At 35.1% G+C, this 17,860-nt stretch overlaps 1 protein-coding gene across 7 annotated transcripts in view; it reads left to right on the top strand.

Moving 5' to 3' along the window:
- Window positions 1-17,860, top strand: part of RYR2 (ryanodine receptor 2) — a 424,514-nt gene that overhangs the window by 345,498 nt on the left and 61,156 nt on the right. For 3 of the 7 annotated variants that reach the window (XM_063328961.1, XM_063328960.1, XM_063328959.1), the window contains 6 exons: window positions 2,794-2,928; window positions 7,186-7,298; window positions 8,900-8,996; window positions 12,471-12,574; window positions 13,178-13,229; window positions 13,369-13,422. In XM_063328961.1, coding sequence (XP_063185031.1) covers window positions 2,794-2,928; window positions 7,186-7,298; window positions 8,900-8,996; window positions 12,471-12,574; window positions 13,178-13,229; window positions 13,369-13,422 — 555 coding nt within the window. Of the gene's footprint in view, window positions 1-2,793; window positions 2,929-5,622; window positions 5,660-7,185; window positions 7,299-8,899; window positions 8,997-12,470; window positions 12,575-13,177; window positions 13,230-13,368; window positions 13,423-15,041; window positions 15,066-17,860 lie in introns of all 7 variants that reach the window. The other 4 variants (XM_063328958.1, XM_063328957.1, XM_063328954.1 and 1 more) reach the window with 3 other exon arrangements.

Raw genomic sequence — 17,860 nt, 5'->3', positions numbered from 1 at the left:
CCTCCTGTTTTAAATACTTCATCTTTGGTTTCTATATTGTTTCTTTAGGGTTACATTCTGCATACTGCTAGGAAGAGATTTCTGTCTGTTACTGCTTTGTTGCCTTGGAGTAATGATATTTCGTAATACTTTGATCTGTGCTTTCTCTTCAGAAACTTCCTTTGCTTCAATTAAAAGTTTGCTATTGTTCAGCAACATATCACCTCCTCTGTTTATAACACATAAGAATAAAAGTACCTTCAAATTTCTTACATTGATGAAATTTCACAGTGCCTTGATAGTTAAGAAGGAAGTAATCTTAGCTAATCCGAAGTACACATTGACAAATTTTCCAGTTGCAAACTTTTCAGCAGTGACTTTGGATTTTCCTAATTGTAAAAGGAATTCCCAGTGGAAGATGGCATTCTGAAAGGGAACCGCATAAGGCATAGTTAGCAAAGCTCAATAACTATTGAGTTATATAACTTCCTTTTATAGCTATCCACATAGTGCTTTACTAGCTTTGAAGAGCTCTGGTTTTTACCTCTATGTGAAAAGTAGTCACTCAACTACAGACAAAATACAGCATTTCTAGGACTTCAAAACTTCGATTTATTATTGTATTTATTATCTTTATTACGATTTGTTATCTATTGCTAAGTAGTTTATTCTCAGTGCCTTGAAATGTATCTTTTCATGAATCATTTAGCACTGACACGTTTTAGAGTTCACATTAAACCTAAGTGTATAACTTAACTGTTTAAAAGTATAATGTAAAAAGTTAAATTCAGTAGTTATCTACAAAGTATAATATAATTTATTCTGTAATTCTCTGACATCATTAGTCTTCAGTCACTTTCCTGACTGAATGAAGTACACGTTTGATACAGTCAAATATGTTAAGAAAAATGATGCCATTGTGCTATATGCATACACTACCCCTTTTGTCTGATTCAGTCAGACATAAAAGGAACATAGGCCAAATGGTCTTATAAATTTAAATTTTTGTTTGAAGATATGAATTAATATGTAACTTAGTATAAATGGTGTTTGTGTAAGGTGCCTTTCCAAACAGAGGAAAAATACCACTTCTTGGAAAGGCTGGTTTTCTTCCAACCATAGCAATGTTCTTTCTTCAAATAAATGGTGTTTTCTGTTAACTACTACTGCTACTCACAGACACCATGTTCTGTCATTTATGTTAGAGCTAAAAATGTAATTTATCTTGATTTCTCTTTAGAAAACTGCACTGTTTGAGAATCATCCTTCTGAATCTTTAGCTATTAATGTTGTGGTGTCTATTTCATGCATTTGTCTACCTTTGTCTACATTTGTCTTCACCCTGTTTCTGTCTTTCCTTTCCTTGCATGCCTGCATGCTGTTACTCAGTACCGAGCCTTTTATTTCAAGAAATTGATGACGAAACTTGCATTCATTTTGACATGGATGAAGCTCAAGTCACCAAAATCTTCTTCCAGCCATGCTAATTCACACCTTGAAATGTCAACTACTCATACCCTTAGAAAACTACCTATACAAAAAAGCTGTACCTTGATAGGATGTGAGGAGTCCTCAGATCAAAAGACATCAGCTGTGATTAAAAAGTCTTTTGTGGACTATCCATTCATGATGATCCGGTCAAATGCTCACACAAAGACTGTGGATGTGACAGTTGTTAAGAAATGGAAAAGCCGAAATGTGGAAGAAATGCCTGTCAGTTCTGGCTTTCTAGGTTGTAATAAGCTATTATTGAGCGACTGTGTAAGTTTATAATCATTCCTGGAACTTCAGTAAATGGTGTATCGTAAGATGTTTTGTGGAGGTGAATTAGCATTATTGTCTCAGGTACAAATTGAAATCTGGATCCACAAAGATGTTTTAGAAAAGTAAGTGTTGAGTTTTAGCCCTATTTGAATCTGTAGGGTTTAGTCTCCTAAATGCTCTAGGAATCCAGGCCAGTGGGACTTAAACCTAAATTGCACAATCAGGAATGATCACTGGCCCCAGTTCTCAGTAAAATGGGTTACCCTTTGCATTTTTCTTCAGCGTCATTGGCACAAAAATATGGTTGCAAAGTGTGTTGCATCAATGTTGATTAGCAGAGGCATTAGGGAGACAAAATGAACCAAAGAAGAGATTGGTAATGGTAAAATAGAGAATCACCGACCACTGAAATTGAAAAAATGAAATGTAAAGACAAAAATAAGAAAAAACATTTTGCTGCATGCAGTGTTTTATAATTTGTAGGCTAATAAGCAAATGCATCTTGAATTCATTTTTCATAAACTAACTTTTCATTTTTTAAGCTAGTAATCAGTAAAATAAGGTTTTTCTAACAATAGAAAAAACTAAAGTGAAAAAACTTATATATATATGACTAATACGTCTAATTTCCATGACTGAAAACTAAGGAATTCCAATTAGCAGAGCAATAATTTCAGTGTTGTTTGGTTTAATAACTGGAAAGTCAGTGTACAAATTTATGCCTGTCCACCTCATAGTCATTACTTTTTCTCAAATAATATGTTCATTGCTGGTGCCAGTGCTATTTGTTGACCCACAATCACTTGCTCTTTGTATGATTATTAGACTTTTAGTCCTCTGGAAGCTCTCAAGAAACACTGCACAAATCAGTCTTTAGATTTGATCTCCCAGTCAATGTAGTGGACGCTGTATGGGCTAGCCATGTAAAGGTGTGGGTTAGCCATATAAAGGGCTTCTGTTGTCCTTTGAAACAGTTTCTGTACTAATTAAGCTGTTGGACGGTGTGTTTGTAAGATTTTGCCTTGGTGACGTGAAATCTTTCTCCTGCAGCTTGAGGATCCGGCCATTAGGTGGCAGATGGCACTTTACAAAGATTTACCAAACAGGACTGAAAATTCCTCAGATCCAGAGAAGACTGTGGAAAGGGTGCTTGATATAGCAAATGTGCTATTTCACCTGGAACAGGTTAGACACATTTTCCCAATTCTGTTGCTTCTAATTCTAAACAAAAGTATTCAGCCTTTCATTTGTACTTTCACTGCTGTATTAATGTTCTGTTCTTTTTTCTCTCTTGATGGTTACTGTTTATGTGTTTTGCCTTGTGTTTTGTAATCCAATATCGCGGTCATATCGATCATGCAGTGTTTGCAGCATCTCCAACAATCATTTGTTTAGAAAAGGACTAAGAAAGTGATACCTATGTTTTAGCTTCCTTCTGGTGGATTTCAGCCAGCAGGAAGTAATCATTAAATTGTCCGTGGACCATGAAATGTGAGTAAAAGAGAAAATGCCTTTTTTTCCAAGGTATTTTTCCTCAGTTGCGACTCTTGAATTATTGAAGTAGCAAGAAACTTAAAGCTGCCTACATAAATATCTGGTTCAAAGCTGCATATTAAAGCTGTATGGAGTAGGACAGTCAGATGACTTGATACACAGCTCCTCTAGTGATGACTTTAGAAAGCTATTTTCTATGTACTGGTTAAAGAAATTGTAAGAAGAATGTCCACTTGACAAAAATCTCTATGAAAGTGTGCATGAATGTGGGCAAGAATATATGCATTTAGAAAATCAAACTGGCATTCAAATTCAGAAAGTTCTTGATAATCTGGAAGTTTTAGCAAGACTACTCTTTGGTGGTCCAGCAAACTGCATGCATGCATGAACTCAGGTTTGATCATGCTGGTGCAATGGTGAATACAAACCAAGGCGTTAACCTGACCAGCTCAAATATTACTTGCTGCATTTCAAGAAATAGGAGAAGCAGGGTAGAGGAATGATTTTTCTGAGAAAGTTCTGTCAGAATCTGTAACTTGTTTCAGAATCTGGCTTGAAGCTGTATTGTTTTATCTAATATTTTTTGCATAAATAGATGAGCTTCCCATGTGACCTGGACTACAGTAACTTTCATTAAAAAAAAAAAAATCTGTAATTTATTTTGTGTCCTTCTTCCCACTAACACTGATAGAATTTTGTCCTTTGGCTCTCTGATTGAACTTGTCCCCAGAAATAGGTCAATGAAGAATAAATGTTGGAAGTTAGGTGTTTGTTGGTTGGTTCTGATTTTGGTGTTTTCCTCCCCTTGGGACAAGAATCTATTAATTATCTTTAAATTTTTAATTCTTGAAATTTTGAAACAAAAAACCCACAACACTATGTCAGTACATTTTACCAGTCAAAAACTTTATCAAAGACTCTATCAAAAACTTGATAAATTTAGTTTTCCTGTTTTACTTACTCAACTGTTAGCTATTTTGCACTTTAGACTTATTCTGTGTTTTCTAGGTTTTCTTTTTTGAAGTGTACTCAAGAAACAGCACGTTAACTTCAAGGGTGTTCCTAGTGACAGGGATGAACGCTGCTGGTTACACCATAGACTATAAACTGACTGCATATAAAATTTGCTCGGGGCTTTTTTTTTTTTTTCCTTTTCAAAGAACATTTGAGAATTCAAGGCTGCTCTGCCCTCTCATTAGATAAGTTGGTTTTACTTAGAAGCTGGGCACAGGTTTTCAGACCCCATGTCAGGAAGGTTCCATATTGTGATGAGATCACTGGTTGAAGTCAAGTAGGAATCTGAGAGGTTGGTGAAAGTGCTTGTATACACTGCGCAGCACTTGATTGCTAAAAGTGACTTTCAGAGATTTTGGAATGCACAAAGTGTGTTGATATGAATACCTGTGTCCCAGCTGTTGCATCACACAACCCATCTTCATATAATTTGCCAGCCTTAATATGGACTTGCTTCAAGTTCAGCAGCCTTACACAGTGTGATAGAAGAGAATGAAGAGGAGTCACTAAAATTTACCTGTTATTGAATATGTGTGGAGCAAGCAAAAAGTGATAGAATGTGGAAGTAAATCCATGTCAATCATGGTTCGTTTACTAGAGAGAGAGAGAGACAAGAGAATGGGTGTTGATTTGAAAGGATATAGCATGGCTGTGAGGAAGAAAGCTAGAAATGTGGGGGTCAAAAGGTCTTGTCTCTTACCCTGGTTTTATCAAAGTTAACCGAGCTGAAGGGAAATTAATTAGCATGTACAGAGTTGCAAAATTCAGCATTAGACTCTTGTATTTGAGTTCAAACAGCATATAAAATCTCTTGATTTCTTGATTTCTGGCTATACCATCAAATATACAAATTGGTTACGCTTGTGTAGTTTGGAGAAATTGTTCAAGGGAGTGAAACCCAAGGTGTATGATCCTTCTGTTTTCCATGTTCTGTCATAAGATCAGTCTCACAGAATATACAATACAACTGTATTACAGAACAGGATGGACTCCCATTGCAATACCAGATCCAACATTCCAGATCACTCCTTCTGATCAGACTTAAACAAAGACTTGTAGTGAAGTAAATACTGGCTGCTGTTATTCTGGGTGCTTTGCACCTATTTGTTTGAAAATTTGGCCATACAGCTTTACTTTTCTTCTGCAGACAAGTGCTCAGGTGCTTTTGTTACTGAAATGGGTAATGAATATGTGAGCACTGGGTCTGGTTTTATGATAGTCTTGAGTAATCCTTTGCTCTCCATATACAAATACTCCGTTCTCCATATATACATACTCTGAATGCTTTCTTTATTGCACTGGCAAAGATCAGTTCATTCTTTGTATTTTCTTTCCATGCACAGCTAATTTCTTTGTTTTTATTATTTTCAGAGATCTGCTTGCGTAGGCCGAGGCTATTTCTTTTGGGAAAGTATAGAGACTTTTATAGTTGATGTGAAGATATTACTAATTACCTAACTTTCACATTTGGGTTTGCCTGACTTCAAATTATTAGTGCTGACTTTGTTTTGTGACTGTAAATATGTTTGCAATGAATGCTTTTCTATCCTTTCTCTTAACAAATTTCGTTTTTCATTTATATTTTATCTTTTGGAAGGAACTTGTTTTAGAGTGTCACCATTTAATCTTACAAGTGTAATTTATCCATTTTACTGAATGCTTGTCAGTATTTTAGTCTGTTCAATTAAGTGTTTATCATTTAACTGAATAATTTTTCGTATTTCACTAAACTAGAAAAGTCCACTTGGATCACTATGTTTGGATTGAATATTGAGTCTGCATAAACATCATCATCACAAATATTTTAAATAAAATGCCTTATTTTGTTACAAGGAAGAATCACCAAGTCTTTCAGGGTAGAAATGTTAACTTACATTGACTCCTCTGATGATTTTGGGAGGCAGAGGAGATATCATCTGACCAGCACAGTTGTCCGTAAAAGAAACAAACAAAACCCCCACAAACAGACAACCCACCACAAAAGACATCCGGCACCTTAGCTCTACAAAAGTTGTGTAGCGTAGATCAAATTATGTAATCTTATGAAGCAGTTGTGAAGTTAATCACAAAAACTGTGAATAGGCTGTGGGAAAGGAGTGATCTGTAGCACAGTCTGCAATGCTAATTGCTGGTTATCCAGTCAGGCTATATACTGTTGCATGCAGTTGCTCTTTTGGACCACAGTGGTCATTTTCTTCTGATGGAAACAAGGATGGAAGGTGGAACAAAAGAAAATTAAAGAGCAAAAGATGAGGATGGAGCACACCCAATTTCATCTCATGCTACTGTAGAGCCAGGATGCAGAAAGAGAATATATCTGAAGACAGAGCTGTAATATTATGAAATGTAGTTGAAGTGATTTGGAATATCTTCTGTTCATTCTAGCTATGCAGATTCATGGGAGGAGTTTAGTCCTAAGTAAGCCTCCATGCCTGTCTCTTGTTTTTTAAAGTTATTTCTGTCCATTGTAGCTGGTCACGGTAAATACTACAAATAAAAGATTAATTGTATTTAAGACAAATCCTTTAATAGTATTGTCTGAGGCAATGTGGAGGTGTGCAATGTAGAGAGTCACATATAAAAGACAGAAAGAATGAAGAGTCTTTGTATCAAAAGTTAAGGTTTCCTGAGACATGGCTTCAATTATGATAATATTCAACCTAAAAGATATAATAAGTAGGATGCAGTAAAAAAGGATAATGTCTATATCATACAAGGAAAGGGAGATTTTAGCTTTTATTTTCTAAGTTCTGATTCTACAATTTGGCTGATCGCTTGAACTCTTTCTTGAACATTTTTTTTCCCATCTATTATTCTTCTGTTATCTTTCCACTTGATTTATCTGTTATCTCACATTTTTATTATTATTACTATGCTCGGGCAGTAGGGACATTGCCACATTGTTTATTTTTCCGTATGTATTTTATGTAACAGGTTGAGCATCCTCAACGGTCAAAAAAAGCAGTGTGGCATAAGCTGCTATCTAAACAGAGGAAAAGAGCAGTAGTTGCTTGCTTTAGAATGGCACCATTGTATAATCTGCCAAGGTAAGAGCTATATTTGTTCTGTCTTTAACAAATACATTTATGTTCATACAGTGCTATTTGGTGAGATCAAAAGGAAAAAAAACATGTAAACCAGTAATTGATAAACTGTGTGGTAATGTAATTTGTATATTACTTTCTTTTAATAGATCTAATTACTTTATTATATCTTCTGAAAAGAATAACAAAAAGTATAATTTTAGATTTCTGGTTTTCTCCTCCTGCTGTTATTCCACTTATTCCTCCTGGTATGTTTCCTTCTCTGAAAAGTCGTCACCTTTCATAGGAGATAAATGCGGAAATGGACGTAATGGTGTCACAGTAATATCATCTTGGGAGAAAAATTTCCTCCTAAGCCATGGTATAGCTCTGGAAATGTGGAGTTAACTTTACTATTAGATGCTAAATGCTCTATATGCAGGAAGTAAACTATTTATCTGAAAACTTGTCTATGTATTTTGCACTTTTGGGAAGAGCATTCTATTAGACAAGAAATATATGCATATACTCTAGGCTTTTCACACCTTTTCCTGTGGCTCCTTTTCCTCTTCTTTCTTGTTTAATAGAGAATGGGATCTATAGTCAAGCAAGTTTCAGAATCCCGAGGTTCTGGAAGCAATGAACGTTCAGAAAAAATAGACATCTGGTTTTTTTTCATGCAATTGCTAAAAATAATTTCCAGAACACTTGCATCTGATCTCTTCAATATAATAATGTTCTCAGTTGTTCTCAAAAGTATGTGTATTATTACTATTACCATAGTTAGTAGGATGAATCTTAAAGTATGTCTCAGGAAGCACAAGGGCACGAGAATGACACTAGCATGAAATGGGGCTGCCATGACAGTTGAAAATAGAACAAAGATATTTCCACCTGTAGCTGTTCTTACTTTAACAAGTAGGTCACCTGCACATAACTAGCATTCCTGTATATTTTAATTATACTTCTTCATTTCAGTGTATAAGACTGACAGTTGTTTAAAAAGAATTAAGATGATTGATAAAATTCTTCATGGAGAATTGGTTGTCGCGCAGTCTGTTTTGCATTGAATCCTCAAGAAAAAAACCCAACAAAACAGTAAACATCATCATTGGCTTACTCTATTTCCCCTAGCCTCATCATCCATTTAATTTCATGCAATTTGGAAAAAAATGGTTTATTATTTTAGATATGAAAGTCTAATTCTGAAAATTAAAAAAGTGCAATTATTTGAGCATAATATGTTGTCTATTGCTGTTATTTTAATATTTAAAATAAAATATTATGAAAATACTTTATATTCAAAATAAATGTGGCCAAGATTTTATTTCTTACCTGTGTTTAAATTTCTTTAAAGTTCTATTTATTATCTGTTCTTAATATCATTATTATTACATTTTAATATCAGTTTTACAAGTTGATGGGACACAGTTTTGAATAGAGCATTTTAATGTAAACTTAATTTTTAAAATAGGTGCTTTCAGCATGTTTTACCATAGAAATTTTGCTTTCCTTTTAAATGGTAGTTGTAGTGACTGGACAATTCTTCAAGCTAAATGAAATTCATATTGACCAAATCTTCTCTCTAAAGGTTTACAGCGTTTGTTTTAAATGTCCCTTTTTAGGCACCGAGCCGTCAATCTCTTTCTTCAAGGCTATGATAAATCTTGGATTGAAACAGAAGAACACTATTTTGAAGACAAACTGATAGAAGACTTAGCAGTATGTCTGGGTGCAAAGGGTCATGGGAATGTATTATGGATTAACATTCATGTTGTGTAATAATAATTATAAGTCTGTGAGGTACATAAGATATCATCTAAACTATCTCTACCCAAAGGGATGAGCTATAACCAAGTCACTCTGACAGGTGTTTAAAATTACAAGTGATGGAGATTCCAGAATTCCCTCAGGCAGTTTGCTTCAGGGCTTCCATAACCTTTTATAAAGCTTTTTAAATTTGTGTCTAAATGAGATGCCAGTTGCTGTCATTCCCCTCTCTCTTATCTGCTGCCCTGTGGAGAACAGTCTGTTCTCTTCTTTCTTTGCAGTTGGCCTTTATGTATTTGAAGTTTTCATAACCCACATTAAAACCATTTAAGTCAAAAGGTTAGAATATGAAACTAGACAAATTCTAGTCTTTGATTAATCAGTCCCTCAGAAGCAGACATGAAAAAGGGTGTTCACTGGAATTGTCTCGCAGAAGAAGCCTCTTGTATAGTTGGTCAGGGAGGTGAAGATTTTTCTCAGCAGTAAAGTGTTAAGAGTCATGTCTTTAGCCTGCTAAGTCCCCAGAGTGATTTTCGGTAAAGGCTTGTGTCCTCATCCCTTACAATTGTCTCTCAGAAAGGTAGTCCTTTCGACGGTTGGGTAAGAACTAGTACTAGGAAATTATTCAGTCCCTGTGAGGCCAACAGAACGCAGTCTGAGATCAATCTTTTTATTGTGAGGAGAGCCTGCTCTCTGCAATAGAAAGAGAGGAAGCTAACTGGAAAATTTCTATTAGAATACAATAATAATTTGCTTTTACTGTTTAAAGCTTATGCTTACAACCAACTACGCAAGTTGCAAACAATTTTGAAAATAAGAATCAAAATAGTAAAAGGAGGATCAGCAGCAGTGAACTCAACACAAGCAGACTATGGACGTTCGTTTTGGCCTGCCCACATGCAGAATTCATTTCTTGTGGCATCCGAATTGTATGATCGAGCATAATGAAAAAGCAAGAGACTTCTGCAAATACTTACTTTATATACGACCTTTTAAACGGATATCTTCATGTGTCCCAACACACTGCAAATGTTTTAAATAATGCAGGTTCATTGCCAAAAATAATTACGTTTTAGCAGTTGAGAGCATGAGGAATGTGGAACAGCATAGCTCTTTGCCTCTGTGTGTGTATGTATATGCAGATATATGTGTGCGAAGAAATAACCCATCATGGTCATTTAGTTATCTCTGACATAAAGGGTTGTCTCCTTACCTTCTCTATGAAACCGTATCTTTGCTAAGTTTATGAAGAACTGCTTGCTGGCAGGTAGCTTATGTGAAAAACTGTCTTGGAGAAGACAGAATCAGACTGGATTGTCTGTAATCCTTTAGTAAAGGACCACAGGCGTTCCCTTCTAATTCCTCAAGCATACAGATAAGTGTCTGTCCAGTGCTTTCTTAAGGACAGATGTATTACACTTTTCATTCAAAAGAGCAAAACTCCATCTTTCTTTTAAATAAATTTCTATCAAATTCTTGCTGCTTTAGAGCACTCTCCTGGAGGGTTGAGAGTTTGAGGTTCTACTCTTCAGATCTGTGGAGCTGACACAGACTGTTGTGTGGACTTTGGGAAAGATATGATTGTGATGCTGGTGAGGTTCTCTGTCCCTCTTGGAGAAACTGTAGCATGGTGTAGCAAGGAATTTAAGATTTATAGGACTGTCAAGATGGAATCCCAGCATAGGCTGTGGTGGCAGAGCTTGTCTGGAAAGGGACAAAGCAGGAGCCTTGGGTTCTCTAATGTATTCTTTGAAGGGTTGGGGTTGTCTGAAGTTTCTGAACTGTTCACTTATTAGATAGGAAACTGGAACAATCCAGGGCCTGGAAACTATAACCAAGACTTCCAATCCTTTAACTCTCTGTAGTCAGTAAACTACAATGTTGTATGCCATAGGACATTCTTTCTCAGTACTGAGAATCTTGAACTCTGTTTTCTGCTAAGTGAAAATAATTTAAAGGGAGAAATGCAGTAACAACTACCCCCTTCCTGACTTTGCCAGATCCAGGCAATTTATAATTATTATAATTTATATTATAATAATTTATAAGGACAGTGTGTGTAATGGGTGTTTACTAATTAGATGATGTAAAAATTAAATCTTAAATCTTCAACATTTAGAAATGGCAACTAAAACTTGCCTAAAGTATTTTTTTATCCTCTTATAGTATGTTCAGTTAAAGTTTTTTATTTTACACTTAAATAACTATAGGGCAAATGTCTCAAAACATTAAAAATTAAGAATGCTTATTTCCCAGAAATGTCAGAAAATCATTTGGTTCTTATGTTCATGCTATGCTTTAATAGTGAGCTCTACTTAACTCAGTCATTGGTGAATTTGATCCTCCATTTAATTTGAATTAAATATATAAAAACTAATAATCTGTATTAAACGTTAATGCAACTTCTGCCCTTTTGCTTCATCATTTTTGATGACACTAGAGAGGTATTCTGGTTGATAACATTACCAAGTATAGAATGCTGCCATTTAATTAAAGAGAACGGTCAGAATCCTAGATGAGATTGAAATAAAGAGCAGGGGAAGACCTCAATAATGGTAAATAAAGTTACAATTTGCAATGTTCAGATCTTGTTATTGATACTGAAAATATTGTTACATATTGCAAAATGTGAAATGAACCTTAGATGGCTATCGTAGACTGGGATGTGAAACAATCATTGTGCATATATGTCAACTGAAGTGAATTCTCAGCTGGAAACAGTCATGTTTGGTACAGCTAAGTGGAAAAGATAGACTTCATAGGCATATATGAAGTGTAGGATACATAGACATCTATAAGCATTCCCACAGGAATGTATTTGACACTAGCTCACACAATTTTTTGAATGATATGTGATATTTTTTATATATTATTGATTTGTTGTCTTCTAAAATTCTACATCCTGCCAGCATTACTGATTTTGGTAGATATGGTTCCTTCTGTCCAGAACTATTGGTGAGCTTCAAGTTGGGATTTCTGCACCCTCAAAGCCACTCAGATTTCCTCAGCGAACATTATACATGGCTTAAGACTTGGAACAGAGGATTTTAATTTTTAGCTGATAAAGCTTGTTAACATAGAGAGGAACAGACAATATAGTAGCAAATAATGGCATCTGGTTACCACTCATTCTGGGTAACATCAGTAAAAGATTGAAGTTATTTTCAGAATCTAAGGAAGAGGGTTAATTTTTATGAGAAGTGGAAATCCAAAGCTTTGCAAATGGTATCATCTTTGTAATTCTTCATGGTCATAAACAAGGTCAGGATTCAAGCTTTTTTCATACTTTGCTTGGAACTTGTTTCCCCTCGTTGTCCAAGTCAGAATTACATATGTGAGTATTTCATGTTTAATAAATTGCACAGAGTAAAACATTTTTCAGTATAGATAATTGAATATACTTTTAAAATCTTTTTTTCCCTAAAGAAACCCGGGGAGGAACCACCGGAAGAAGATGAAAGCCTTAAAAGAGTTGATCCTTTACATCAACTTATTCTGCTATTCAGTCGAACAGCCTTAACTGAAAAATGGTAGGGATGGTGTGAGAGACTGCAGAGTGTGTGCAGATTTTCAGATTCCTGTACTTGAAGTTATACTTGTCACTGTTCAAGTGAGATTGCATAGACTAGGCCAAAATGTGCCTATGTAGGTATGGTGAGTTTGAGTTACACTGAAACCTCTTTAGCCTGTAGTGTGTAAAGACATTTTAATGTGACTGATAATGAGATCTAAGGAGTTTTCTACAGACAAACAGATGTCCCTATACACTTTTTCGCAGTTATGGATGCTGTGTTCAGGACTTACTACACCTCTCTCTTCTATGTTCCCTATTGACAGATAAATTCTGAATGTGAAATATAAGTATATTCTAGGTATAATGGAAAAATTAAATACGTTTGCTTCATTGGAAGGTGTTTATGAATTTCTGGGCACTATGTTTGCAGATGGCTTTACTTTTCAGTTTGTATTAGTTATTCAAATCGTCACTTTCCAAAAAGACTTTTGTAATTAATTACGAACATAACAATCCTTTAAAAAGATTTTTTTAAGATGCTTAAAAATATTTTTGAGCTCCAATTCTCTATAATGGCGCTAATCTTCCTCATTTTCCCTTTCCTCTCTCTATTAACCAGCAAATTGGAAGAGGATTTCCTGTATATGGCTTATGCTGATATTATGGCAAAGGTAACTTTTTTGCTATCTTTTGCATCTTTTCTGTTTTGATAAAATTAATGAAGAAGATCAAGAGAAATTACGTGTAAAGTGAACTAAGGCTTAAGACACCTCACTTATCAGTAAATGTTTTCTTTCTACATGGTGTCAGAGCTGCCATGATGAAGACGATGATGATGGTGAAGAAGAAGTGAAGAGTTTTGAAGTAAGATTATACTTCTGTTTTGCTTTTCTTGTCATATTAGACATTATTTCATAGCTTTCAACTGACATTTATGTTTCTTGGTTCATGGCTTACTGCAGCTTATTATGCCAGTGAACTGCATGTCAGAAGCTGGATTGGCAGATATGAGTCACCAGATTCATAGTAGTAAAACAAAAACATCTGTAGTATCACATAATATAAGATTATAGAGAGAATAATTTAGCAGATCTTACGTGATTATCTGATTGACTTTAACTTTTTAGTTGTTGAAGAGAAATGTTATGGATAGTAACTTATTTTGGAAGTCTGATAATAACAGGCTGTATCTTGTAAACTATATAATACTGCTTTTTGCAGTTGTCATTTACATTCAGTATCAGTAATTTATACAGTATTTTTATGTTCACATATAGATTGGTACTTCTTAGTAAAAGGTGAGCTTTTATTCATCAATACTGCCAAGCTTTTTCTTATGTTGAGAATAGGAAATCCGTATTTATTGTTGTTTAACGTTGAGTTTTTAGTGTTCATCACTATATAAGGAAACGCACTTACATGAGTTGAATACAAGAGATGAGTCCTTGTCCTGTGTTTGCTCTGGGATCTGTCTCTCTTTTTCTGTTAATAAAAAGGAGTTTACAAGAAATTTATCTGTTCTGAGGGGCACTGAGGGAATTAGCTTGTTATTTTTTTTTAATGTTTTAATATATTTTAGCAGGTTATAATTCTGGCATTTAAAAGTTGTATTATTTTTCAAATCAATTTATTTTTATCTTTAATATATTTACTAAAACACAGAAGCATGAAATACATGCTTTTATTATTTCTTACTTTTTTTCCAAATATACTGATTGATTTGTTGTAAAATTATCTGTGATGTTTTGATTTTTGAGGAATGGTTTGGAGCATACTTACTTTTACTCCCATTGTTTTGTACACATCAGATGTTCTGTATGTTTTCTACATGATGCTGCATGAGATAGCACTGAATTATTTAAGTATGTATTGCCTATTTGGCTGTATACAGAAATCAGAAAGAATACCAATACCAAATTCAGTCACTCAGAAGTTCTAGTCCAGTTGAGTTACAACTAATGTACACAATATACAAATTTATGTTTCTTGGTAAATATCTAAGTATGAATCCAAATTTCAGTGCTTTTTTTTTGTTGGTTTTGTTTCGTTTTGTTTTTCCTTGAAATGCAATGTATAATGTATTGTTGATTAAACAAATAATATTTATTTTTATAAGTTTTTGTCAGTTGGCCCATGCATGCTTGTTAGATACCAAAAGTCTTGTGCTTATAAATGTGAAAATTTATAAATAGGAAGTCATTGAAGTGAATGAACAAAATTTATCAGTAAGAGATTTATTAGTGCTCCTTACCTAAGTTATGAGTTCCTTGTTCAGCATTCAAATTTATCTTTTGAGAGAAGATCCTGTTCATTTGTTTCTCATGATTCTTTTTTCTGTAGCTATGAAACTTATGTTCAAATAATGTATTAATCTGTTCAAAAGACAATTTTGTGTATGTATTTGGTCAGTCACCTGCAGAAAAAAAATTTTGGACTTCTTTTTCTTATTGCTATTTCGCTTCTTGTCCTTGCCCTTCCTTAAGGTGACAGGATCACAACGCAGCAAGGTAAAACAAAAAAATATGTGTGTATTTGTCTGGGTCTAATTTTGTGACTTTTAGGCCCAACATCTTGGATAAGTTCAACTAAAGGGTCTTGAAAATGTTTTTAACATTTCAGTTTCAGCATGACATCTCTACCAAACCCTTCTTTTGCACAAACTCTTTCTAAAAACTCCAAGAATTATTTATACAAAATATGTCATATAAAGTTACGTTGCCATTTTGGGGAAAACAGAGTGTCACTTGCCTTGTTCATATTGTTTTGCTGTTCTTGCCTTTTGTGCATCAGTTGTCTTCTTTCTGGTTATAACTTAATTTGAATGATTAAAATCACTTATTTGGCTCTTAAGGGAAAGCAGTTGGACATTTTTTCTGTATCTTAGCAGATGTGCATTTCTGATACAGTAGTATAATTCTGTTTCCAACGTTTGTCACAGGGAGAGCATCAATTATATTACAGTTTATCTATTATTCAGATCCTTTGGAACAGACTGGGTCCTTAGCCTTCATTGTGATAGTATTTGATAGAAACTCCATAGCTACTCCATACTCAAAGTGATTCCTAGTTGTTCCATGTTTTTCTCTAAAAGCATAGAGCCAATAGCTCTGAAATTTCACAATGTTACTTTTTTTAATTGACTCAATTTCTTACACAATCTTTTGTGTCTCATTATGCAAGTCTCACCATTTGTTTCTAAAAGGTGGCCCGTGGCTTAAGCACCTGCCTACTTGTCTACTTCATGCAAGTAGAAGCCTCAGTTCCCATTGTTGACTCAGGCTGCTTGCTGATAGCCCTGTGGCTAATGCCAGCTAGACTTGAGATTGGGAATGCACAGATTTAGCTGGTGGGCAGACTTCAGTCCGTAGCTTCAAAGTTCATGGCCTATGGCAATATGGGGAACAATTATAATGTTCTCCATTGAAAAGAGCAAGATGGTTTTGGTGTTTTGATTGCTAGCACTTCTGTTAACATTCAATTCATAAAAGAAAAAGGTTCCCATACAGCTGTGTAAAGAGAAGATGTATACCAGGATCAACTTCGCTTTTATTCCTTCAAAAGTTTGCATAGGTCTGTTCCATCTTCATACGATAAAAGTATTATCCTGGAAGATGAATGCACTCACACAGCCTCACAAAAAATTGTTTAAATGGTATTGTAATTGCCACAAAGATGAAGTACATGCTACAAAGCCCCAAAGGAAGTATGTAAGCAATCTAATAGTATAATTTCTTCTTTGTTTCTTCCATTAATTCAGCTATTCAAATACTACAGGTCTACCACTGCCTACCTGGTTACCATATACTAAATGTTATACGCTCCATAGAAAATTTTCTGTCTTGATAAGTGAGAAGTGTTTTAAAAGGGAAAAAACCACAGTGAATAATCCTTAATTCCTTCATGCATGACAGGAAACAGTTGTGAAGATATATACCGTGTATACCAGCTGTGCGTATGTCTGCATTTGTGTGTTTCTGTCTGTCAGTCTATCTCCAAGTCCAATGTTGAAGGCAGTTCTTTCATTCCATGGTCTGGATGCATGTGAAAAGACTGACTGTTCAATTTGTATGCGAATAAAACTCTGTTGCTCCTGTAGAACTTTAAAAATATGTGACGTTCGAAGTCCTGAATCTTTTCAGTCAGAGTGACAGAGACCTTTTGGCAATCTTAAAATGTAATAAAGGTGGCAAGTGTATTTTATCGGCAATTTTGATGCCCATATCTCATGCAGCGTAGTCTCATTTTTGTACAAATAATCTGTATTGGGATCACTGTGTGGGCAGTAGGGAGGTCACAATATAAACCTACAATAAAGTTGTCTGTATGTTATTATGTGCCTGTCTGCATTTGCCTGCTAGTACTTGCTTTGAATTATTATGATTATCTTTGCTCCTTGCCCTTTGTCTTTAAGTTAACTTTCTATCATATTGAACAGACGCTCAATTGACTCCCTGTAGAGTTGCTGTCAGTGTCCCCCTTGATTCTATCTGATAGGAATTTCTTTCCAATATAAGTGTCTCACTAGCTGAATGCAAATTCGTTTCTGCATTTGAGTCACTGACTCTACTGGTTTGCTACCTATCAATGTGCTTTAAATGCATGTAGGATGGGAACTCAAAAAAAGGAATCAAAACCTAGCTCATCTTTTTAAAATAATTTGGTTTAAATTGCTTTAAATTTGCTCTTCAGTGCAAGAAAAGGAAAGGGGGAGATAGTGTTTCCTATGTCAGTTTTCTTCATCCCTGTTACTGGTAGCAACTTTGTTGATAGACTTTTGTATTGACTAGATTTTTGTCAAAATGATACATTGTGCTGTCACTTATCTCAGGCACAGAAGGACTTGCAAGTTTCAATACATACAAATAATGCAAGCTCTTGAGGCTCTAGCCCATCGGACATGGTCACTGTTATCTCTCACTGTCACAAAGCCTGCATAAATGGAGTGACTATATACCATGTATTTACAATAACTATTTTTGTTAAAGAGTGATGGGAATTAAGGCCAGACTCCTAGAATGATTAGAGTTGGAAGGGACCTTAAAGATCATCTAGTTCCAACCCCATGTCCCATGGGCAGGGACACCTCCCACTACACCAGGTTGCTCAAAGCCCCATCCAACCTGACTTTGAACACTTCCAGTGAAGGGGTATCCATAACTTCTCTGGGCAACCTGTTCCAGTGTCTCACCACCCTCATTGTAAAGAACTTCTTCCTAATGTCTAATGTAAATCTCCCCTCTTTCAGTTTAAAACCGTTACCTCTTGTCCTATCGCTACACTCCCTGATGAAGAGTCCCTTTCC

Source organism: Chroicocephalus ridibundus, chromosome 3 (assembly GCF_963924245.1).
Source record: "Chroicocephalus ridibundus chromosome 3, bChrRid1.1, whole genome shotgun sequence".
Taxonomy (NCBI): Eukaryota; Metazoa; Chordata; class Aves; order Charadriiformes; family Laridae; genus Chroicocephalus; species Chroicocephalus ridibundus.
The sequence above is the reverse complement of the archived record's forward strand: the minus strand, read 5'-3'. Positions and strand labels throughout refer to the sequence as shown.